Source organism: Copadichromis virginalis, linkage group LG1 (genome assembly GCF_057382275.1).
Source record: "Copadichromis virginalis isolate Kocher_CV1m ecotype Utaka linkage group LG1, C_Virginalis_male_GT1.1, whole genome shotgun sequence".
In the NCBI taxonomy this organism is placed as follows: domain Eukaryota; kingdom Metazoa; phylum Chordata; class Actinopteri; order Cichliformes; family Cichlidae; genus Copadichromis; species Copadichromis virginalis.
The window spans coordinates 5,702,069-5,727,774 of record NC_140618.1 but is presented as its reverse complement, the minus strand read 5'-3'; the positions used below and the strand labels follow the sequence as shown (position 1 = coordinate 5,727,774).

Below are 25,706 nucleotides of genomic sequence, written 5' to 3'. Positions count from 1 at the left end.
TATTAGCATGCATGGCGGCACTGTTATGGAGCTAGTGTTGAGAGATTCATGAGTGCAAAATCAAATGAGTAGAACTACGAGACATTACGCAGCAAACTTTGCATAGTCATGCTATATTCTCCAATGTTCCCACCAAACAACATAGCTTAATTGAACATCTGCAAGTATTTAAAACAGATAAAGAAAAGGCACAAACAGCAAAAGAAGAACCGTTCCTGTTTTTTCAGTGTTAACACTATCTTTGCTGTCGTGTCCCACCCCACCGTGTCATTCTTCTTTCTCACTCAAGCGTTAGCATCAAATCAGTATGTACACACAGGCCATTTAGAGACTTCAAAGTTCAGCACTGGCTGCAGGGGTGAAAGCTCAGCATCCCACTAACATCTCTCGACAGGCCTGGGGGCTAGTAGATAAAAAGCTTAAAACTCAAACAGAAAAGAATCTCTCCCCTGGTTTGTGCCTCTCCAGCCTCAGATCAATATGATTTAACCTTGCCGCAAAGTATCTTTAATAATTTTAATTCTGCATTAGATGGGAGTTCATAGACGTGTTCCCTTGTTGACAGAGACTAGGCGTGTTTGGGAAAAAACGTTATGTTAAAGGTTTAATCTGTCACACTGGATGGTGGATAAGTGGTGAAGGTACAGAATAGAAGAAGAAAAGTGAAACAACTGCTTCGTAAATTCCTTTCAACTTGAGACACTGTCATCTGGAGGGATGAGAAAACAGTGAGTGTGCAAATGTCTTGCTACTTTCCCAGTGCATTATCATCTATCTTGCTTCAGTTATGTAGGCAGCAAACTCAGGGCCACAGAGAGAAAACTGAGTAGACATGGGAAGACTGAGTGTCTCTGTGGGACATGGAAGTGGAGGTTGCCTAAAAGACTAACACATTTGACATTTGCTTTGTCAACAGTTAGAGATTTTATGACTTTGTGTCAAGTTTGTTCTGCAGCGCTGATGTTTTCTTTAGTGGCAATGAATTGTAGTCCCAGCAGATTGCCTTAGCTCTTATACATTCCACCCCCACACAGTTCATTGTTCACACTTTGACAAAGTCACACCACATGTCCTTGGGGTAATGTCATTTTACATCACAATGCAAAAGCATTGTGCATTTGAATGATACGTAGTCCTCAGCAGACACTGAACCAACCATGACTTAAGACTTAAAACCCTCCTCCATCAATCATGTGTATGATTCAGTCTATGTAAATATCTTCTACCAAGCTGAGCTTCTGTGGACTTTGAATATATAGAATACATACATATATAATAGATTTATAAATAGCATGTGCAGTGGTATGTTTGATATTGTTGAAATCTCAGTTTGATTTTCTACAGATGTCCTTGTGATACAGGTGCATCCAGATTTTCCTGCAGGTTATTAAAATGCATTGTACTTTTCAAATTTGAATTTATTATACTTTGGTATTAAGCACGGTATGGGAGGGGGTGCTCTAAGTGTTTACTGGCAAGTGATGACATCTAAACTTCTCAAGCTCTGAACCTGGAGGAAATATTGATATTCCGTGGCTAAAAATGTATAATAATGTATAATAATGTATGAAAATTGCTGGGATTCTTGGATACTTGTTCTACTAGCAGCACGGGATGAGTCTTATATGCTGTACTGTTGGCCTGATGTACTGCCTCGAGGTGAAAGGTTACATTTTGTGACAGAAATAATATTCTTTGATTTTTCTCAAAACCATACATCTGAAAACATCTTGATGAACAATGAGCATTGCCTTTTCTTCTCTAAAATATTGCAACTGTACCTTTGAACAAGGCGATTAACAAGCAACTGTTTTACTAAAGTTACTTTAGGGCCAAACTTTCGCACTGCAGTTTTGTGTTCAGTCCATCTGCTCTTATGGTGATGATGCCAGCAAAACTGAATTTGAGCAAACTTTGAATGTGGGGAGAACAAATTTACAATATGTACCAGTTTACCTTGAGCTAAGAGAAATACAACTGAATGGACTGTAATGCAAAATAAAAGTGTCTTCTCTCAACTCTTAGTCCAACGTATTCTCCAACTTAATGTCAATTCACACACAGTCTGCATTACTTCTGGCAAAAAGAATATTGTTAAAAATTACCTTTAAACTTATTCCTACTATTTATCTTCTTTCATAGATTTTTCTGAATAAAAGAAAAGTAGGTTTTAGAAATGTATTAAAAAAAATGCTCCTTTAGCCTCCAAGCTACTCAGGGGGAAGGCTTTCAGTGTTTAATATTTGATGGTGTACTGTTGAGTACTGCCTTCTCTAAAAGCATATGAAAAAAAATCGCTAGAAGAAGTACAGAAGAACGAGACCTACTGAGAAGGGGATTTAAACATCAATCTTTATACTGTATTGACTTATATGTATGGGAAGTAAAATAACTGATTTACTTAAATTGATTATAGAAACAGAAAAGAAAGAGACAGAAAAAAAAGCCAATCAGCTCTTATCCTGACATCATCTAGGTCTTACTTTTCTGAGCTGTAGAATCCCTTCCTGTGTCGTTGCGTTCGTAATAATCTCAAACACGCCTTGGTCGTCTCCTTCGATGATGCTGTACGTCGACTTGGCATTCTCACCGATGTCGCGGTCGTTTGCTTTCACCTTGCCACCCTCTTTCCCTAATGGTAGGTCTTCAGGGATCACAAACTCATACAAACCTGAGGATGAACAGACACAGCTTTTTGGTTTCTAGAAACGTTGATCAAATTAAGCACAATTACCGAAGCATATTACACTACTGCATCATCATTAGACATTTCACAGTTAGAGGAATTAGTTTCTGAGGAGCATGTATGATGACATTTACAAAATAACATTTATTTTTCCTAATTATTACCAATCAGAGAAATGCTCATTTAGAGCAGCAGTAATTTCTTTTCCCTCTTTATTCAATTTGGGATGGGTAAGGTTATGAAGTTACTTACTTTTAGAGAACTTTGGTGGATTGTCATTGATGTCTTGTAGTGTGATGCTGACAGTAGTAGTTCCAGACAAACCACCCATGTGACCTCCCATGTCTTTAGCTTGAATGACCACCTGATAATCCTCTCTCATCTCACGATCCATCCCATGCAGAGCAATTCTTATGGTTGCTGGAGGTGGAAACAGTTCATAACACATTCACCCAATTATAAATTTGACTGATATACTCTGCACATAATTGTAATGATGCTCATGTGAGTAAACGTAAGGAAGCGCAAGGAAAAAAAGGCATGCAGTCACCTTCATGCTCACATTATTCCCCAGTTTATAACATGCATTATTTTAGACCATGACCTTACCAAACATGAACCCCATACCCAGGAGGGTTAAAGATTTCCCTGCAGGCTTAGTCTCAGAAAAAGCACAGTCTGAGTGAATGTAGTAAGGTGCCCACGACTGAGCCAGTCGCAGCACTGAGAATCAGCTGTGTTTGTTTTTGAATGTGTTGTTCCACCGTCTGAAGTCATTTGTATTCTGATTGAGTGTGAATTATGCTGTCTGTCTTGTATAATCTTGAATATTGTATGCAGAATGGACCTTATTGACTCTGCCGCAGCACTGAATATAAAAAGGGCTCAGCACCGGCATATACGGATAATCCACTCAGGAAACAGAGGCCCGCAGGATCATCAAATGAATATAAAACCCCTCATAAAAGCCAGGCTTTGGCATGACACCCTGCCTTGGTCCTGAGCTGCCTCAGACAATGATAATATGCTTGGCTATGATGGGAAACATGGGAGGGGTTAGAATGTTGTCTGTGTCTGCATTTTATTCTACAGATAGATTTTTCCTCAGAGAAATTTCAGGGTCAGTTGTGCTTTTGGAGGTCACACACGACACAGACGATTTAAACAAAAAGAGAAAATGAAGGACAATAGTTGGACACCTCTTCAGTAAGACTGTACTGAAAAAAAAACAATGCCCTTGTTGTTCGAGTAATTTATTAAAGGAAGTCTTTTTCAAATATGTTATTATTATTTTCACAAGAAAAATATACATTTAGTGACTGTGGGGTGGAAAGACCAATGTGACTTGGACCAGTTGATAACACTGGGGTAATTGATTACTACTCCCATGTTCTAACCTTGAATGGGATTTTTCTGTCCACCAAATATGATGTCTTGATTTTTGCTCGTGTTTTATTAGCAGTAATTCTGCTTGACTTTTTTTCCTGCTTCTACAAACAGCTGAAAGTATAAAACTTACATTTCAAATTAACTCATTTTCTAATTAAACAATTGTATAAAATTTAGTTATTTTGTGTTGAAGGGTTTGTGGCGGAGGTGTGGTCCGGGGCGCGGCTGCATGGGAGGAGTGGTGCAGTGAGCTCGACGGGGCGGTGCTGGTAAGAACAGCTCATGGCGATTTTGGACTGATGGTGGTTTTCCTTCCCTTTATATAGTGAGGCGGAGAGGAGTGGAGGGCGCTAAGGGAAAAGAGACACACATCAGCTGGGATCGAGAGCTGTCAGTCTGTGCGTCATATTATCTGCTGTGTTAATATCAATAAATGTGGTCCTTGGCAATACGGATCTGCGTGTGTGTGCTTGGGCCTGGTATACTCCACAGGGTTCAATGTACTTTATTTTTGTTATTTATTTATTTTTGTTTAACAAAGGTTATTTTCTGACCTGGATGCACAATGTCAGTCCTTAACCAATGGGATTGTTTTTCTCGCCTTGACTGTTCCTGTTTGGTTATGCTAGTAAGGCTGCTTAGCCCACACCCGCCATAGCTGCACCTGTAAGAGGAACGTGGTTGCTGATTTGGAGACCCGAAGCTGTTTTTATGAATACACAGTGCTTTGCACTGGTGAGTAACTGAACTGTTATAGCCGCTGATCGGCTTGCTGAAATGTTGATGTTGTTCGCTTGGGAAACAAATGCTAACGGTGAAGGTCCTGCGCAAGTAGCTAGCGGGTACTATCTAAACTCACAATCCTGTTTGTTCACTGTTATCTGAGAACTTATTAGCTATTGTAGGTTAAGAAAAACAGCATGCATACCTGTTGCATTGAAATGTTTTGTTGTGTTATTTTTATTCACCATTGCTGTTAATTAACAAGGAGGAGAGTATATTGATTCTTCTGCTAGGAGCAGTGTGGATTAGATCTATGGACCTGATTAATTTTAGTTTTATGATTGGTGATAACTACATTGCCACGTAACGCAAAAAATTTTGAATTTGATAGTTGTACAACACGTTAGAAACAGAAATTTGAAACTGATTTTGTTCATGCTTTTTCCCTGAAGCAGAAATGTTTATGGATAATTGTTAGTTAAGTATGTACAATGTTCATTTGGAGTAACTCTGACCTCACTCTTAGGTCAGGTTTTTTGATTTGGAGATCAAGGAGCTGAGACTCTACAGAGAGCTTCGAATTACAGACCTTCTGGAAAATCCATAGAAGAAGAATGATCTTCCATTACAATGGATGGCAAGCCACAGCCCATATGGAACTGAATCTTGCAGTCTGGTTGCCTGAATTGTGGTAGGACAAACTGTGCAAATCATACATCGATCATCGGATTGAGCTCACACCAATAAACTGCCCAGATCACCTAACAGGCCTGAACTGGATCACACTGACAATTTAAAAGATCCGGGTCTAACTTTCTTTTCTTTATTTGTTGGGGGTCTCTGTGTCCGCACACTATTTTGGTTATTGTTGTTAGTTGTAATACAGTGCACAAAAATTTCTAATACAACTTAAGCATTGCTTCATCGTTTATATGGTTGTGTTTTCATTGTGGCGTCCTCTTGGCTCCTGACATTCCTGAAGTCTTCTGATTTGGCCATCGTCTATTATTTTTGTTACACACTGGTTACAAACATGCTATGTATAAAATTATTGAGGAAGTATCTTGGGTAAAACCAAACTTCTACATGTTTGTACATTTAGTGAACCGCATGTATTGTCACGTCAACAAAATAAGCTTGAAAACATTCGAGAATCTTTTTTTTTTTCTTTTTTTTAAATCAGTGAAGTAGAATGATATGAATAGAGCTATAGATGATTACACCAAGGACACACTTGTGATATTATTTGAAAGAATAATTACAGAAAATCTATTTGAAATTGTTTTTAAAAAAGTAACACAACAACACAGCTCTTGTGTTACATGTATATACTCTCTCTTACATGGGACACCCTTAGATGGCCTCAAAGATGAAGTGTGTAAAACCAGCATTTCATCAGCATCACCAAGTCATTGCTTTTTTAATGAATAGGCAGATATTATATAGAGAAATAGGATTTTAAATTACTTCTCTCTAATTTTAGCTCTGAGCTCTGATGTGCAATAACAAGGTAGACCTACCATCCGAAATGCAAACAAACAAATCAATAAGGAAAAAGAGCTACACAAACAAGTTACTTTTCCTCCTCCACACACACACACACACACACACACACACACACACACACACACACACACACACACACACACACACACACACACACACTCTTCCGTCATCCTGCTACAAGCAACACCGTCATCTCTGTTGATCATCGTTAATTATTCAAATTAATTCCTAATCACTGAAAAGGGAAGATAGACAAACACTCATTTCCATAGATATTTGTTTCAACTTTTTTTTTTTCATCGACCATTAACCAAGTGATGAATTGGGGCATGATGTTTATTTATTTATTGAATGCTTTTCATTTCCAGTGTGGTGTTGTAAGTGTCAAATGCATTCTAATGGTTGTTTTCCCCTTACCTTTTATTTTTCATTAACATTCATTAAAACATCTGGCTCACTTGAATGAGCCATCTGCATGTGCACAGCGATCACACAAAGCATGAATGTTAATCCTTAAACTGTCCATTCAGCCCCTTCTCGACAGCCCAAGGTCCAGCTGTAGAGGCTTCGAGATTACGACACCTATACCAGTGAGGACAAGCCCGGTTTTTATGTGTTGAAATTATGAAAGTTCATTCTAATTATGTACATAAATTTTGAGTCCTCCTTTCTTGAAGCTTGTTTATTGTGTGTTGTTTTCCAAATTGTGAGCCGTCAATTTCCATCTCATTTCTTATTAATGTAATTTCACCATTATTTAATCATATTGCTTACAGACACATGTTAAAAAGTCAGCTGAAAAAGCAATTAAAGATCCAATCTAGAATATGTTTTGAGATAACTTTATGCACCATGACGCTGCTGAAGAGTCTGCCTTGTGAAAGGAAGAAGTAATTATTATCATTGCCATTATTTGGAATTCATAACCCAGTGATGTTATGGACCACAGCATCATAGGAGTGCTGCCCCATTAGGACTTAGGACTTGAAGTCAGCTGAGCAAAACATGCAACTCACTGATGCAAAGCTCTCATATAAATCTCATTTGGGTTTCAATAATGAATTCCACGCAACTCGTGGGGAACTGTACAGTACCGTTCACTGTTCAAATGTGTTGACGTTACTTATCCAAGTTACACTTCATTGCTTGATTTATCCACTGAAAAAAGTTGGAATTGTATCTTTAGCCACATACATTCCCACTGTGGCCAAAGCACTTGCTGATAGCGGGTCATATGATTGTTGGGGTTTTCTCTGTTTTCTTTATAATATTGTAGGATCTGTACCTTCCAACATTAAGCACCTTGAGGGAAATGTTGTTGTGATTTGGTGCTGTATAAATGAAATGAAACTGAATTGAATTGAAAATTCATGCAAATTCTATCCTTCCTTTTATAAAAGGTTATGAATGTATAAGGTCCATTTAGTATTGTTCAGTGCCATCCCGAGTGACTGAGTACAAAAGCCATGGTTAGTTAATTTATTATAAAGATCCCCCTTAATTAATACTGCCAATATACAATATTTTATTTTTATTTCATGAAAATATTTTTGCATACTTAGATAGTCTTTTTGTTAAATCAAAATGATATGTTATGCAATATATTATGAACCAGTGTGTGTGGACTATATTTGTGTTTCATTCATTTCTATCAAGTTGCTCCATTACATTCATATCTGTTGTTTCAATCAAATCTGTACACCCCTTGGAACAGTTACAATGCTCCCAGGAAAAAAACTTGTTTGCCACTGCGTATGGTATAAATATTGAAACATAAATGTACATGAATGAACAGCTGTAGAGGGGAATTGTAGCAAAAGGGAGTGAGCCAGGAAGCCACATTTAACAGCACCCCCATGCAGCAATAACCTACAAGCATAAAAAAAACAGATGGTCTGAGTTACCTGCAGAACTGATGTTTTTACACAACTTTTCAAACTATTACATTGTCAGGCTGCCTTTTTACAGACATGTAATTTTGTCCCTTACAGCTTTGTTGAATAGAGTTGAAGTTGCATGATAATGGAGACATACAGCATTTGTTATAATAGTTAAGTGTCAGACTATATCCTCTTTTAGTCCTTACAGAAGGTGTTTGCACTTTATGCATAAATGCAATGCAACAGACTGCTATCACCTCAGGTGGGCAAGCAGGTGGGGAAGCTGTTGCATCTCCACCTGTTGGAATTAGTTCAACCTGTAGCACCTGCTAGCAGTGCACATGTTAAAAGCAGGATATCACTCTCAGCTCTTCTGTTAGTATTTATTTTGTATTTGAATCCCAAGTATTGGCAGCACATAGATATGAGGTACCAGAAAGTCGACTACATTAGAAATGAGCGGTTCCAAACTAAACTAAACTTCCATTAAAATATATTTTAGAGTGGATAAGTATACAGCCTAAATAACACAATAAAGGGGAGCTTCCTCACAGTATTTCATATCATGAATGGACCTTACTGCAAAAAACTCCACTTCAAGTCAGCCACCGGTTTGCAGTGGGTTCAGGATCAACTCATAGTATGCATCAGTGTTTTATTATAGTGATTTTAAATGGGAAAACAATTAAGCCTTGTGACTATAAAGGGCTTAAAAAATCCAGTCAAGTATTAATGCAATTTGTGCTGCGTAACCCTAAAACCTCTAAAATATTATCAGCTATTTAGTGAGATAACTTTCAAAATGTTTCAGTTACTGTTTAAACTTTCAATCTTTTTGATAGCTGATCAGATACAGAGTTGGGTCCATAAAGCTTAAAGCAGTCCCTATAGTTCAGGTGTGTCCTTAAAATACTTAGATTTATGCATAAGCTTGACCTTGGTAAAGTTATTCCTGTCATTTGGACATACTTAACCAGAGACTTGTCCACATAGTGATATACCACAACTTGACCTGAGATGACATTGTAAGCTCATTTATCTAGCTCAAAGCAGGTAATGAAAAAGGACAGTGTTTAAATACTAAAAGGTTCTGGCCTGATGTGCATGGCCCTGTCTAGAAGAAAGAGCCTTATGAAATAATCCTTAGATGGAATCACCATCTCTCTGTAAAACCTATTTCTTTCCTTTTTGTCCCGTTATGAACGCCGTGTTCATTCATTGCATTTTGTAATACATTATGCTCTCCACTGGTTAGAAGCAGACAAAGGACTTGCACATTGTATTAGCTCCCATTAAATTTAATGAAGCAACGTTTTGATCTCAAAGAAATCTTCGTCAGGCTTTGTCAAGCAAACAATGAATAACAGCACAAAGGGCTTTGCCTGCTCCATAAAGGTGCCCTCCATTTTTTTCTCCTTATTTAAAATCACTCTGATTACACGAGACCTATAAACTATTGCATGTTTCCTTTTTTTTTCTTTTGTTTTTTACTTAATATGCAACTAAATGTCATCCTGCACAGATGGCTCCTAAAAACAAAGGAAATGTAATTAAAATAAAATAAATTCCCTAGTTTGCATGTGCAAATATTTTAAATGCATGAATTTTTAAACCCACATGATTGTTAACTCACACAAGACTTGGAATCTGAGGTTTAATCAGCTTTTCCTTCATGAACGCAATGGAGTATTTGATCAAACTAATACTTTAGCTTAAGCCTAAAATTCAGCAATTATCAAGAAATTAGACTTACCTGAGTTGGGGTCAACAGAGAAATATGGTTGTCCCTCCAGTATGCTGTAGACTAGCTTAGCGCTGTTTCCGTACACCGGATCATCGGCATCTGTAGCTGTTACTGTGATAACTGAGGTACCTGTGGTGCAGAAAGACAAATGTATAAACATCCCTACAGGAAATGATCTCCATGTCTCTGTAAACTAAAATTCTAAGTGCTGAGTGAATCCAGATGAGACTCTAGTCCCATTTATCCCATCTTGTTCCACGTAAGGCCCCAATCACACAGGCCTAGAAACCAGCCTAGTGAATGCAAGTGGTTGCCAGTGGTTGCTTTAAAATCAGTTGCTAAAGGCCCATTCGTGGAGGCCTGGAGAACAATCCTAGTAACCACCTTTTGCAAGATATAAGTGTGTATTCTGCAACCATTAGCCTAGTTGAGCCTAGTTGAGGTTGCTTGTTGTCATAAAATTGGTCATTGTAGCTGGTTTCTGAAGTGGTCATTTACATGGAAAATTTACATGAAAAACACTGACTAGTCTGCAGACACTACTGGCCAAGTATTGAAAACTGCAATACAAACTGGAAATAACATTTGTTCTGTCTTACTACTGCGACCAATACATTTTAAAGTGTGAAATTTCTGCTTTGGAAGCAAACATTCTCTTGCCGGATTGGATGAGTGTGTGCAGACATGTCAGTGTATTCCATTCAAACTATGGGTAACCGTAGCAATCTGTTAGCAGTAAAAGCAATCACAAGGAAGTGTTTGGTGCAGCACCCAATTGTGGGCGATTTCACATGGCAACAACCAGGAACCTCCAGTAACTACTTGCCGAACAGAAACATTTTTCTGTTTTGACCAGAGGTTGCCAGTGGGCAGTGTTGGGAAGGTTACTTTTAAAATGTATTCCACTACAGAATACAGAATACATGCCCCAAAATGTATTTCGTAACGTATTCCGTTACGTTACTCAATGATAGTAACGTATTCTGAATACTTTGGATTACTTAATACATTATCATGCTTTTTACATGAATGTACTATTGCTGTATGATTTATTATTTTTACTGAAGGTTATTCACCATATCAATACCAACTAGATTTTTAAATCTTAATATAAAATGTGTAACAGTAGGGTGGACATTAGGTAAGGCTGCACTTTTTGCAGCGATCTCAAATATGGCATGAAAAATGGATCTGAAGATTTTATAATGAAAGTTTCAGTTAAGTGTGCAAAGAAGTTATTTAATTGTTAATTAACTGTCCTTTCTGTGGCATCTAGTGTGTCAGTGACATATATTTGTGTGTTAGATATTAATATAGCAGGCAAAGCAATTGCAGACATGTATGGGCAAATTAGACTACTTTTTTCACAGCTTTTGATCTTTCAGAACAGCAGACAGCATAAGTATTACTCTGTTGATGGTTATTTGATATTTGGATGTAACCACAAAGAAAACACTTCTCCTTCCATTAAAGTAGCGTGTTTATTAAGTTTAGTTTGTCAAATAAAAGTTTTTAAGTTTAAAATTAAAGGCTGTGTTGGTGTAAGTGTTGGCTCATGTATTTTTTAATTCTTATGGGATATCAAGCATTCTTTATCAATTACAGCAATTAAGAATTACCTTCACACCATCAGTATTCAAACATAAATAAACTTCTTTTTTACACCAGCTTTATAAGGTCTTTATAAGTAAAATGTATCCAAGGACTTTCATCAATATTCCAAGTCAGTCAAATGCTCAAATCAGGAAATACATTAGTGGCAATTCAATCCACCATTCACCTGTCCATCAAAAGGTATCGGGACAAAACGAGCACTGAAAATATTGATATAAAGAGGCAATTCGCGTAATTAAAATCATCCATTTTAATCCAAAGTGACCTAACTCCTCATGAGTCTCAGGGTGTGGGAGAGCATTTGAGAAGAAAAAAGAGAAAAGAACCCGACGTGCTGACAGTGAGCAACAAGCTGGCAGAAAGCTACAGATGGTATGGTAATTGTTTCTGTGAAAGATGTTTAGAGGTGTTCTGACAACAAAGTGAGATGTCCCCAGTCACAGACGGCGGAGGTCCTGCCACAGGCACCTAAATCTGTCCGCTGCAACTGAAAATGCTTGTTGCGCAAAGACCTGTGACAAGTTAAGTGCTCTGGCTCCAGAACTCTGATTCAGATGTTCGGCTATGGATTAAATAACGAAAAATAAATAAAAAAATAAAATAAATTTGCCAGATGTAATATGAGCAGTTGTTCCATAGTTTACAAAGTGTAACCCGCAAATCAGACATCTGTATTCTGTTGGTGTATCATCTTCTGCTATTTCTACAAGCACCGAAACAATTTTCATCAAGCCTGCTCACCAGTGTGCACCACAGTAATGACTTACTACTTCTAACCAATAAGGACTCAAACAATCTGAAAATACATGTTTAATATTCACATCAAATAGCTTCAGTAGTGTTTACCAACTGCAAAATAAAATGGGTTAAAAAATTGCAAATAAGATGACTTTCGCATCCATGTGGTGCAGTTTTTGATCTTATCTCCCATTTTATGCCGTCAGCTACACGTGTCACCTGCTGATTAATAGTCACAGCCGTGTCTGCGGTCTTGTAACAGCAAAACAAAGCAAAAGCCCCTTTGCACTCTAACTGGTGTAGCAGTTTCACTGTTGCAACCCAATTATTTCACAGGGAGAGAACCTCAAGTGGTCCTCTGAGACTGAGGTGTTCCAGTAATTCATAGTCTTATGATGACCCGTGCTGTTGTGTTGCCAAGGCTTACCTTGTAAATTTCCTGAGCTTGTTACACCCCATGCCTTTTGCAGTGTTTAGATCATAGCAGATCAATGAGCTCTTTTTCTCTGTTTCTGCTCACTGCACTAGCACTGACAAAAAAAAAAAACAGAAGAAGAAAAGAACCAAAACAAAAAAACAACAACACCCAGCGCAACTTGAGTTTCAGCTGCTAATACACTTAAATAGATGCATTGCTTTTATCTGCTGAAACTGTCATTCACATGAACTGTTCTCAGTCTACATTAAATAGAAATTTTTCACATTTCAGTATCTATTAATGTTTCAAACTCTACTCAACAGAAACTGCATGTGCACTGAAGAAAAATCAGTATGAGGGCCTCTATGTGACAGCCCTGCCAGAGCACCTGATGTAAAGTGGAAATTTCCAACAAACGTGCTACATAAGTGAATGAAGTATTACATAAATTGGTTGACAGAATTTAAGGAAACATAATTATTTGAATTATATCTCACAGATGTGTGCATTAATCCAAATTGGAGCGCTCGTACTGTATTTTCAGGAAGCAAATTATATCCTGCGTGCCATAGGTGTTTGCCAATTGTCAAATGAATAAAATGAAAGACAGCAAGGAAATTGCACCTCCCTTTTTCAGAGATACAGAGCCTTATCTGCCTTAAAGTTAAATTACTACTACTGCAGAGGGAGGAGGCAGCCATCTACACATCCCTAATTATGAAAAGTACCTTCGTACTTCTAAAAGGTGTCTGACTATTGCAAACAGGCTTTAGAAATTCAGTTACACTATGGATTGAAGTAGGGAAGTAGGGGTAGGAAAAAAATCTTCATAAAAACAGTGGAACCAGTGAGGCATGAAATAGCTCCCTCTTTCTTTCCCTCCCACAGGGGTAAAATGCTCCTCACTACCCCTGATAAAAAAAAATGAGGGATTAGGAAAGCCAGTGTTTTGGTCCTGTTTCAAATCAGTGCAGATTAGCTCGTCCTTCCCCTTGATAATGCAGAGAATTCAGGGACACTGCAGAAATGGATGCAGCTGTAGGCCAGGCAATGGGCACAGAAACTCAATTGTAGGAGGAATATTGTCTCTGGCTTTTATTTGAAGCCTGTAGCATTGTGGCGACTACAATAATAGCAACACAACACCTACAGTATAAATGTCCAGGGATGAAGAATATGAATGGTTGCTAAAAACAAAAAACATGCAGGAACGGATTAAGGATGTAAAAAGCCTACAATGGAATATGAAAACTATTCAGTAGAATGTCTTGCACACATCTTTCTTCCTCAAAAGCGTTGCATATTCTTGGTCAGACCTGTTACATACATGGAAGAAACGTGTAATTGCGCTATTTGGTGTCTAAAGGGATTTGTCTCACCTGTTTCCTACTGCTTAGCACATGCAAAGACTCAGAAAGAGTGCACAGAAGCTTCTCCCGGGAAAGCAAATCTCCCTCTATTGGTTTGGGCAGTGGCCCGCAGGGGAAAGCACATTAAGCCTGTATGAAAATACAGCCTGCGTTTACGGGTGTTTTCCCACATTAAGTGTAATCTCATTAATCATGTTCTGAAGTTCACAGGATTTAATACCACACCAATAATTTAAACACAAACTCATTCTCAAAGGACATCATTACTGTACAGTGTGTGAAAATTTACAGCCGTAGTGTTTTGGTTGAAGGGCATGTGGTGGCTAAAAGGTTCCTCGTGATAAAGACACGGGGGTCTATCCTTATGTTTTACCAAGCGACAGAAATAATAGGGCTCACACTTCCTATTTACTCTGTACACTGGCTCGGTGATAGGAAATCAATAGGAATCTTTCTTGAACCAGAGAGGGGATAAATTGGGAGATGCAGCCCAGTGTGACACACAATGGCTGTGGAAGGACGCTGCGGCTTATTTTCAATAACACATTGTACTGTAACACAGCTTGATCTGTATAGTTTGCTTATTTCCTTAGAAGAAATATAAGTATAATCAAACAGACCAAAGTAGTAAAACTTGCTGTGCAGAACAAGGAAAAAAGACAAAGTTTTAGCATTAAAATCTTCTGAAGCTTTATCTTTGAATCAAGATTTTATTTCACCTGTCAGCAGAATCTTCACTTTTAAACCACAAGATTTCTGTCAAAAAGAAAGCATTATTAAGTTCCATTATTATGCTCATTTTCCACAACTAGGATATACTGTAGGATCAGCTGCTGTACAAAAACCTTTGCCCAGTTTCTGACACTGCACTAAGTCTTCGTTATAATGTTAACTGCATACACATACTGGTTGCATTTTCTAACTGATAAACTCCTCTTTTTCCTTTATTGCCCCAAATTCACCCTCAGCATGCTTAGTACAATTCAGCAAATCGCACCGCAGGAAAGCACTCCTGAGTTCAAGTACCATCACACCTATAATCACTCCAAAGAATGTGTCATTACAGTTCATTTACTAACACTGGAATGCTACAATTCTCCTCCACATCTGTCTGTCCAACAAGCATGGCAGCTGTGTAACACCTCAGCTCTTCTCAGCTTGGACCAGCTCAGAACCGTGAAGGGTAGAAGACAGGGGGCATTCATATGTATGCAAGCACTGAGCCATGGAGAAGGGATATCACTGAGGCATGGGGAGAGCTGTGGGCTGCATGAGGCGTGGTGCTAACAGTGCCCTGCTGTGAGCCCTACCCGGGTAAAACAATACTGTTTATGTCTGACTGGCTTTACACTGTGGGTGTTGAAAGAGAGAGAGAGAAACCAGGATGGATAGACAGAAAAGAAGATGGGCGTACACATAGGTGCACAGAAGATTAAATAGCTTGTTGCTTAATATGCAGATTAGACACTGATATTACAATATTTTCTTTGAGGAAAAAAATTGATAAAACAAAATTTAATTCTATTAAAACAACCTTTTTCTGAGGAGAAAAATTAAAAAGTCGTATTTGAAAATTTAAATATTTGAATATCTTAATACGATTTTGTTAACTCCCAATGGCTATAGTGTGTTTGCTATAAAGCTGTCTGATTTTCTTTAGCTATCTGCTCAACTAACTAATTTTATCAAAATGAAACTAAATCAATCAATGAATAAATAAATCTTGCCCAGCACCAAAAAGCACAAACTCAAAGCTACCAATCAGGTGGTGACCATAGTGGAGCAAAGTAGAGCTTAAACAAGATTGAATACTGGACATGCATTCATCTTCTCATCTGAAACACAACTGTTGATGTGTGGTTTTTGTCTATATTTTACTGTATTATATGTTTGCAGCAAGCAAAACTATCAGTCACTTCAGTGTACACGATTAAGAAAAATGTGAAAGGGATACTTCAATTCATTGAAGTGCTGCTGTATTTATCATTGCACCCCGTATACTTACATCAGCAGATTGATGCCAGCTGTACCAGCACAGAATTGAATCAATGTGCTGCTCTGGACAGTGCGAAAGTAAAATTGTAATGTAAAAAGTAATGTAATCACGTAACTAAATCAGTATGTGTACAGATATATATATATGTGTGTGTGTGTGTGTGTGTGTGTGTGTGTGTGTGTGTGTGTGTGTGTGTGTTTCCAAACAAGAATAAGATACTGTTTACAAAATATTTTCTGAATCTTACATCATGTTTTAAATCCCTTTGTTTCCCTCAGCTATATGACGATGTGCTAGTTTTTCATAAATTGCAACATTATAATAGTTTTAAATAATCTGTCTGAAATCCAGAGGGACTTTTGAGTCCCTCTGGATTTCAGACAATTTGACAGTGTATTGGAAAACTCTTCACAGAAATTTCTTTTTTTTCCAGCTTGCTGCCAGGAATTATTTCATTACTATCAGCAATACACTTTCAGCTATGGAGTGCAGATTAAATGAATTAAAATCAATTATGAAATAGGGAAGCAACAAATGGAGTAACTGGTGACAATTGTCAACTGCATGTTTACTGTAGCTGTAAATATCTTTATTGACGCTGTCTTTTTCAGAAACTATGTTTAAAGTCTTATAAGCATGAAACTTGTGCAATTTATCCAAGCATACTGACCATGTAATAATCTTACTGGTATTTACTACATAGTATTTACTGATTAAATGAATCCAGCCCTCACTTAGCCATCCGACCTAGCCTCAACCACTGTGACCCCCACCACCATCACACACACACAAAACAACCGAACCTTTTTTCTAGGTCAAAAACGATGGTCTGCCAAATCCCTTTTTGTGAAATGGCTTGTCTATGAGGCTGGACTGTCCCCCGATAGCACCATTGCAGTGACAGGAAAGTGATTATGTATTGATCATGATCACATAGACACTGGTGTAGCTCTCCCTCCTGTCTGTGGGCAGAGAGGATAATAGCTCATGATCAGACAGGTAGACTGACAGCCCATCTCTCCAGGCAGTGCTGCAAGCACTATTTTTGGACAGTACCACCTATGCAATTGAAATTCATGTTCACGGATGGGGAGTAATGCAAGAATTAAGAGGCGATTAGCACTGTGAGGCAGAGTATTGTCAAACACAAAGTGTAGCGCGGTGCTGTAGTGTGGCAGGCCAAAGCTCTTGATAACACAGAAAACGGTTGTAACGAGGTGGAGAAAACAAGCGTGTCGAGGCATCCTTTCATCCATCCAACCATCCCCATCCATTTATTCTCTCAGAGGAGAAGATGACATACTTGGAGCACTGCCAGTTGATTTTCTGACAGTAGTCAAAGCCACTTTGAGATTCCTGGGCTACAGATGGGCATTTATGGCAACAATGCAGATGGGCATTAAGAAAAACCCTTAAACAAATAAGCATGCTCATAAACACCTGGCATGTGAGAATTTTTCTCATTTACCAGTGCAGCCTCACAACTCCCGTGCTTTCATTTGTCACCATTTTCACTAATCTACAGCCCAGACATCTTCACTAAGATGATTTACATTAATATGAGGCAGATGTAAGTATTTTACAAGGCAGGATGGTGAGGTTAATAATTGCAAAGCAGGGGAAAAAGGGAAAAAACAAAGTCTCCTGTAACACATCAGTGTTTATAACAGAATTAATGCATACTCATGGTAAGCTGCATATTTAGGCAGGGCTTCAGCATGCAGGTGAAGAACGGGTTAAACGAATGAGGAACAGCAAGGAACAACTTGCACCAGATTTTTTCTTTAAAAAAATGTAATGGCTATAATTATTTGTCTCTCGCTCATGTTCCGCGGTAGGCTTGGGTAGCATTGGGTATCTAGTGTGCATGACCTGACTGGGATTCAAACCCTGACCTAATGTTGCAAAAACAGTGATGCTGCCACTACAGTTTCCAGCTGTATCATCATAAACTCAGCAGGACTGTGGAAGGCAACACTGGAGGCCAACTCCAAGGCAATGACACAAGTCGCCATCTTATCACTAAGAGTGAATACAGATATAGATTTAGAAATGGAGTGATCATCAACCTGTATGCCAAGAGTGAACGAGATATCATCTCACAGTGATCCATGATGAGGAAATCATGATATCACTCTGGTTTGGCTGAACGATTACAAACACAGGGGAAAGCGATTGGGACTGAACGAGTGGAGTTTCCAGAAGGCAGAATAGCAGATATACGGGACAGCTAGAAGTACCTGGGTATCCTGAAACTGGAAGAGTGGCTTCAGCAGATTCCCCTTGAGGGGTGAGATTGTTTTTTTGTTTCTTTTTTTTTTCTAGATAAGATATGGTTGTCAGCATCCAAGAAATAGTTCCCCAGAGCCAATGATGGATAAGGGATGCTGCACCTTTGAAGAGTATGGGGACCGTTACACTTAAGCACTTACATTGTCATTGTTGTAGTACAATTACTAGTCTTTTATAAGACAGAGAGGGAGCCGTCACAGAGAAACCGGAGCCAGTGTTTGTGTATGTGTTTATGTGCTGGTACGTGTGTCTCTGTGTGTACATGACATCTCCTTTTCAAGTAGTCGGCTACTGAGTCTGCTGCCTTGACAAGCCATTTACAGGAACGGCAGGAACAAAATAATTAAGAGGGTCTTTTGTTCCCCACTGATGGCCCTGACATATGCCGCCATTTTAAAGGGTTGTGTCATTGATTCACTTTAATTAGTTCATAGGAAATGTGTGCAACATGCAGATAGAGTTCAGGACTGGAAGTCGAGGACGGAAAATTGGGCACTTCACATATTTAATTGCTCCCAAGGCATTTACAATGGCAAGGTAATAACAAAGAATAAGGCAAAGTATATTGTCTAATGAACAACTTTATCATGGGTAAATGAACAAAATGTTGCTTAATTTGGGAACTCTGCCACAGGGGCGAGGGTGTTTAATGTGAATTATTCTTCCTCAATGGAAGAATAAAAAAAAAAACATGTTTCAGCACAATGCAAAACTGAGGTAGGAAATGAACTTGCGGTTAATATTTTTACCACCAGCTCCTGAGTGCGGAAACCAAAGATCAAAGTTATTACTTAATATCAGAAATGAATTGCTTGTGTACATTGTGCCTAAAATACCCTTAACAGTGTATGTAGCCCTGTACTGTTCCAGCGGAGCTGCTCAGTGGTCATGAGAACACCAGGGAAGACAAATCCCTGTGTGTACGCTGATTTATTCTGTACATGCTCCCACGGACAGTATTATAAGCATCCTATCAATTGAAAGCCACAGTAGAATAACACAGTTATTGGAATATGGTATATTTATATATATATATATCTATGCATGATATTGCACAGTCTAACATCCTATTTCAAAATCCTTGTTTAAACACAAACACAAACTGTGCGGTTTCCCTACTGATCAAGTTCAAGCTCCTCACAGTGCATTAACAGCAAATGTCCTCAGGATCAAATCTTCCAGAAAAACATCAGGCCACATCAGTGGGGAGAAAAAGAGCAGCAGATAACTCAGCAAGGTTCCCTTGAAACCCAGACAAGAAAATAGACAGTACTGTGCAGACATGAAGAAGACTTGCTGATTCAATATAAGGAAAAAGCACTACCAAGCCAGAGGAACTTGAAAATTAGATTTTTTTTCCTTCAATGAGTTATGTCTCTTAATGTTCAGTTGTGGTTATGCTTAAAGGCTCTTTAACCATTTTCTTGCAAGCTTTTTATCACGGGTTTTCAAGTCCTAGTCTAGATAAACATAAAGAAGTCTGACTGTTTGGGTTATTTTCACTGAGATATTTCTGAGTGTGGGTTTGTGTGCGTGTGTCTGTGTGTGTGTGTGTGTGTGTTTCTGTCCTCTTATCTGTGTTTTGAAGCAAGTGGGGGTCAGTTATAATGATCAGAATTACAACAGATTTATTTATTTAAATGTGACTGGGATGACAGTTCACAGGTGTTTGATTATCTTACCAGGCCTCCGTCAATCACATGATGGTGAATCTTTCAAATGTTCTTAAAAGTAAGTAAAAGGCTAAATTTAATCTAAAAGCAAAAAATAAATATTTCAAAAAGTAGATTTTTATATGCATTAATACATTTTATAATGACACTCAAGTTCTTGTAAAACTGGATAGTATACTGATCGACAATAGCCTTTGCAAATGAATAGACTTAGTTTAGATTTTTCTAATGAAAAAAAATTGATTTGCCTTAGTTGCCAGCGTGAACATTGACATTCATTCAGAGTGTGTTATTTTAATATTCTAGGGAGAGCAGCAGCAGTGATAATAATATAGCATTAATAACAAAGGACAGAACTGGGGGGGGTGGGGGGGGGGGCATTAAAATCCCTCCCTCCGCAACGACTCCCTCAGGCTGCCACTACTAGAGGATGTTCTCTGTCGATTACATATTTTCTATTCGTATAGCTTGCAGAGGTAAATAAAATAAAATAAAAATTCAAGCCTCTCAGAGACAGTCATAGTACACAGTTTGCAGCCCATAAGCAATTGGCCCATCTAAAAGTACACACAACTGCATTAAGACACCAAACTTAACTGAATCCAGCCATACTGTGGGTCTTTGCAGGGAGCACCTTCTAAGTAACATACACTGTCGTCTGACAGCCGTGCTGGAGCGGGAAGGGTTAAAGCATTTTCCCTGAGGAATCTTGAAACGTACTACATCTACGTGACTGGTGACTTAATGTCTCCATCAGCCGGTAAGAGCGGTGCTATGCTGGCATCTGACAAGTAATCCATCACAGAGAACACACAGACAGAAAGCTGCACGCAGCCACATAAAGTGTCCGCACATAAGACATGCTAAAATACATGCCTAGAGTGTACGCCTACTGATTCGTGCCGACAAAGATGCGCATGCAGATCTATAATGAACGTATAGGCACACAGATGTGCACTTGTTATCATGCTTGTTAACATGTCACAAGTCACAGTGACACACAGAAACCCTTTCCAAATACTGAGCAAACATCCAGCACAGCAATAAACTCTCAAAAGGACGTGGCCAACAAACAAAAAGGGGGGGGGGGGTGACTGAAGAAAAGAAGGTACAATGTGGATTTACAACCCCAGTAATCCCAAGGTTTGTTTACACTCCCAGAAGTGAAGTGAAATTTTAAAGGGCTATCTCTGTTGCGTGCTGGAGAGCAGATTCACCCAATTACACAGCAGCCCCCAGTGTGACATAGCAAACCTGCTGTAGGATTGACTGTGTATTTGGTTGTGTGTGTGTGTGTGCGTGTGCGTGTGCGTGTGCATACTCATGTGTACACCAGACTGTGACTGTGGTAAAACTACAAACTGACTAAATCCATACTGCAGTGTTGAGAGCAATACAGCTGCCAATGCTCCAAAACACAAAAAGGTAGAGCTCAACAAGGTTGCCTGATGCCAAAAATCAGCAGCCCGTGTGATAGTAAGACAGGAGGGTAAAACACACAGTAACACAAGTGGAAATTTGTATCACTTTGCAAAAAACCACAATAAAGATTCATCATTTAAAGTCATCCGTGAACAAAAATCTAAAATAAAAACTGAAATATGAATTTTCAGGGACATATGTTTTGATGACAAACACTGCAAAGACTTACTTGATTTATTTAATGTTCTACTTTCTCGTCATTGTATCAGACAGCTGAGCCGTGGCAACGACTGTATGTGCCAAGCCAAGGCTTTAGTTAATGGGGAAAGACATCAAGAGTAAGGCCTCGCCCGCACTGGAGATTTGATCCTTTCGTCTTATCAGCTTCTTTTTCAAATGACCTTGCTGTACAGACTTTTATGCCTCTCCCCTTTATTCTCTACCAGTGATTGGATGGGACTCTCTAGTCTCAAATCTCTGCCACCTTGATGAATGTGTTCCACCCTCATTTATGTTGCATTGACCAATCCCTCTCCACTACAAGCTACAGTAGGCTGCACAAATCTTAATGCAGCCACACACACACACATGAACACTCACACACACACAAACAGCTAATAAAGATTTTTGTTAAGACTTCCTTTTTGTCTTTCTTTATGCAGTTTCTGCTTTATTTCTTCTGCAGTTAAATTAAGTCTACGCTCTTTTGTGGGAGCAAAATGTAACTTTAAAGAGTGTTATTATGGCATTCATTGGGAAGCAATTGCTGCTTTTAATTTTAGGTACTGACTGTTGGGTGCCTGCGGGGTCCAAATAGCTATAGTTGATAGCTCAGACAATTAATAATGCAGACATGGAGGGATGAGAGTGTGGGGATTCTTTTCTTTCTTTTCATCACTGTAAAATTAGATGCAAAAAAAAAAACATGCACACACAACATCTAACTCACACACTCACACACGCACACCTGCACACGCTATGTTGAGTGGAAAACCAAGGAGCAAAATCCTTGCTGTTTTTGAAGCAACAAAAGTAAGTGGGATTGACGGACGCAGTGCCAGATGCAGCAGGAAATAGACACAAAGGAGCAAAGAGGACTGAACACACCACAGGAAAATTGCACCAAAAAAAGGCCCTACAACAATACATTAAAAATCCACAACATTCTTCTTGAATAATTAAAAGGTGAGCCATGGCTGTGTACTGAAGTAGAAACCTTTCTGGCATCTCAGCAGATATGAGTAAGCATGCGCCAAGTTTAAGGTGCGATCTGGAACCATCCTCAGTTTGCATGCTATAGCAGTATTGTAGAAAAGACCTTCCACTCACCAGCATGACTTCAGTCTATATCAGCTGCTATGTATCACAGGTGATAGTACACACACACACACACACACTTTTTTTTTAATATCTTAGTGAGGACATCTAACTGACATAATGCTTTCCCTAGCTGCTTACCCTAACACTAACAATAAAAAATGAATGCCTAACTCTAACCCTTAGCCTAAACTTAACCACAACCTAATTGTAACTCTGGCACTAAAACTGCATTTGAGCCTAAAATATGCCTTCAACCTCTTGGGGACGGGGATTTGTCCCCATAAGGACTGCTGGTCCCCACAAAGATATGTAAAAATGGTACATGCACACACACCCATACACACATTCACAAAGTGTTTAAATTTCATCAAAAATATCTGAAAATTAACTTTTGAAGTGTGATATTGAAGAAATAACAGATCTAAACTTTAAAAAGGGAAGAAAATCTACATCTACATGCTAATAATCAACTTTTCCCCACTGTGTTTATGCTTTTATAAGTGAAGAGATATCAAAACCAAAATGAACGTGTAATCTGTGTAAAATTATAAAAAAGAACATATTGTACAGTTCAGCATAGCAGAGAATGTGCAGCAAATGGTCACATCTCAGTCTGTTATCTGCAGAGCAGGGGGCCTGTAGGCAATTAGTGAGCAAGTATAGGATTGGCTGTGTAAGACAATGACTGTTTCAGCTGAGCTATACCAGATCTATTTCCAGTAAGATGTGACCTGCTTAATAAATGTAGCTGATGGTATCCATAGCAAACTTCACAGATCTCGGATGAAGATATGAATTCTAGTACTGTCAGCTACACCTGTTGATTCAAGGGTGATGCCACTGAGTTTCTTTCTATTTTCGGGGCTGGAATAGCCAGTGAGGTAGGGCCAAACTACATCCAAAAACAGTTAGCGTAGTGCAATGATTCTTTTAAGAAATTTGCTTTACATCAGTACCACAGTAGTGCAGTGGCTAGGACTGTATGTTTTCCTCATGTCTGGGTGATTTTTCTTCAGGTACTTCAGGCTTCCTTCCACAGTCCAAGCACAAGCATGTTATGTTTATTGATGATTCTAAATTGGTTGTGGGTGTGAATGTGACAGTGAGTGTGAAAAGTTGTCCGTGTCTCTCTGTGTTAGCCCTGTAATAGATTTGCAACCTGTCTGGGTTGTACCCTGTCTCTTTTCCCATTACAGCTGGGATAGGCTGCCTAGACCACCAAAACTCTAAATAAGCTGAAGAATCTGGTTGGATGGATGGATAACTTAACATGTTGTGTGCCCAATTATTTCTCTAAACCCCTGCACATTTGGCCCATATTTTAACAGCAAAAAGACTCAGTAACAAAGTAGACATAGTCCAAAAGAGAACCAGAGAAACTGTGTTTAATGAAACATTTACCACAAATGGGTGCAAAATGACACTTGAAAATTGTCTGTTTTAATGTAAAAATTGTTTTTCTATGTTTATTGTTGCACAAATTTGCAGAAGCTGAGGGGAAAAGCCCCCTAATGAAGGAGCTTTCCTTTCTGATACCATTTCCCATTTGAAATCACCTCCGGCATTACTAGTAAGTCAGATAGCAGCATTTTCTGTTTGAATTATTAGTTGATTTGTTCATTGATTATGCTACAGCTCTCTGTGGGAGTCTAGCAAAAAAATCCCAAAAAGAAAAACCCAAAATGGGGCAGTCAGCTTTTTGTGTGGCTGTACAGTTTTCAATTCTATCTTTATCTAGAAGACGCTGATTATCTGATCAGTCATTTATCATACTCCTGCTATCTCTCCCATACACAGAATTCATTCAAGGTGCTTACAGGACTCATTTTGAGTTTTACAATTTATTCAGGTCTTTCTCTGAAATACACTCATCAAGTTATCAATCATTAATCAGATCTCCCTATTTTTCGCTCTCTCTTTCACACACAAAAGATGCTATTGCTTTCTTGAAGATTTGTTGCTGTAAAAAGCACTATTTTGCAGTACTACTTTTTGAAGGTATATTTTTTTAGCTTAATATTAGTTGGTTCCCTGTTACTGAGTATGAGGCATTAGTGTATTTTGTAAGAGGCTAAAATGGCCAAAAAAAAAAAAAAAAAAACCTCCATAGTTTTAAATACACTGCAATATTGTGGTACAAAAGGATAAATATAATATTCAGTATTGTAGAGGTTCCATGTCTGTGGCTACAAGTGCTTGAGTACTGTGTAAAGAAATAACACACTCAAGGCTGTGCCAAAGTCCTGTGTGGCATCGCTAGAGTTGATATGCACAATAGCAGAAGGCCACCCTCTGCAGATGTGTTGTAACAAACTTGTAAAACACATACACAAAGACCCCTTACATTAAATAGGTCACGTCCATTAAAGAGTAATTAAAGATTGATCGCCATGCTACAAATCTTCCTCGACAATCACATCTATTGCTTTCAATGCAGCATCAGTGACAACAGATTGAATATAAGCTGATACAGTAAGTAGTTGATTGATCTAAACAATGGAACTATTCCCCTTTACATTAACAGTAATTATAGTGTTATTTAAAGTGTTACTCTACCAACAGTCTACAAAAAAAACAGGCACATGCACTAACTGAAGGCTTACTTGGCCGATTCAAATTTTCCTCTTTTTGGGACAGTTATATTTTCTTTCTAAGAATATTTGATCAGATGTGTTTTTAAACATTGCTCTAATTAATGTTTTAATGTATGTGCCGAATAAAACAATGACTGGGCCCTGGTCACACAGGCCGAAACACTTTTTGTTGGCATCTGGCAATTAGTGGTTGTGAGGGGAAAAGGTGTATCCATCACTACCATTTATATTTTGTGTCATACTTTTTCAAATTTTAGTACAGCTGACAGAGTAAACAGTGTGTGCTTGCAGAGCACCAGTTGACATCTCCCATATAAGCTTCTGACAACTGTGGCAATCTG

General features: G+C 38.5%; 1 protein-coding gene across 2 annotated transcripts in view; it reads right to left on the bottom strand.

The window, feature by feature from the left end:
* The window catches only part of cdh8 (cadherin 8), a 99,607-nt gene that overhangs the window by 27,256 nt on the left and 46,645 nt on the right, over nucleotides 1-25,706 (bottom strand). For both annotated transcript variants that reach the window (XM_085435927.1, XM_085435847.1), the window contains 3 exons: nucleotides 9,938-10,057; nucleotides 2,939-3,106; nucleotides 2,484-2,671 (listed from right to left, as the gene is read on the bottom strand). In XM_085435927.1, the coding sequence (XP_085292053.1) occupies nucleotides 2,484-2,671; nucleotides 2,939-3,106; nucleotides 9,938-10,057 (476 nt within the window). The remainder of the gene's footprint in view (nucleotides 1-2,483; nucleotides 2,672-2,938; nucleotides 3,107-9,937; nucleotides 10,058-25,706) is intronic.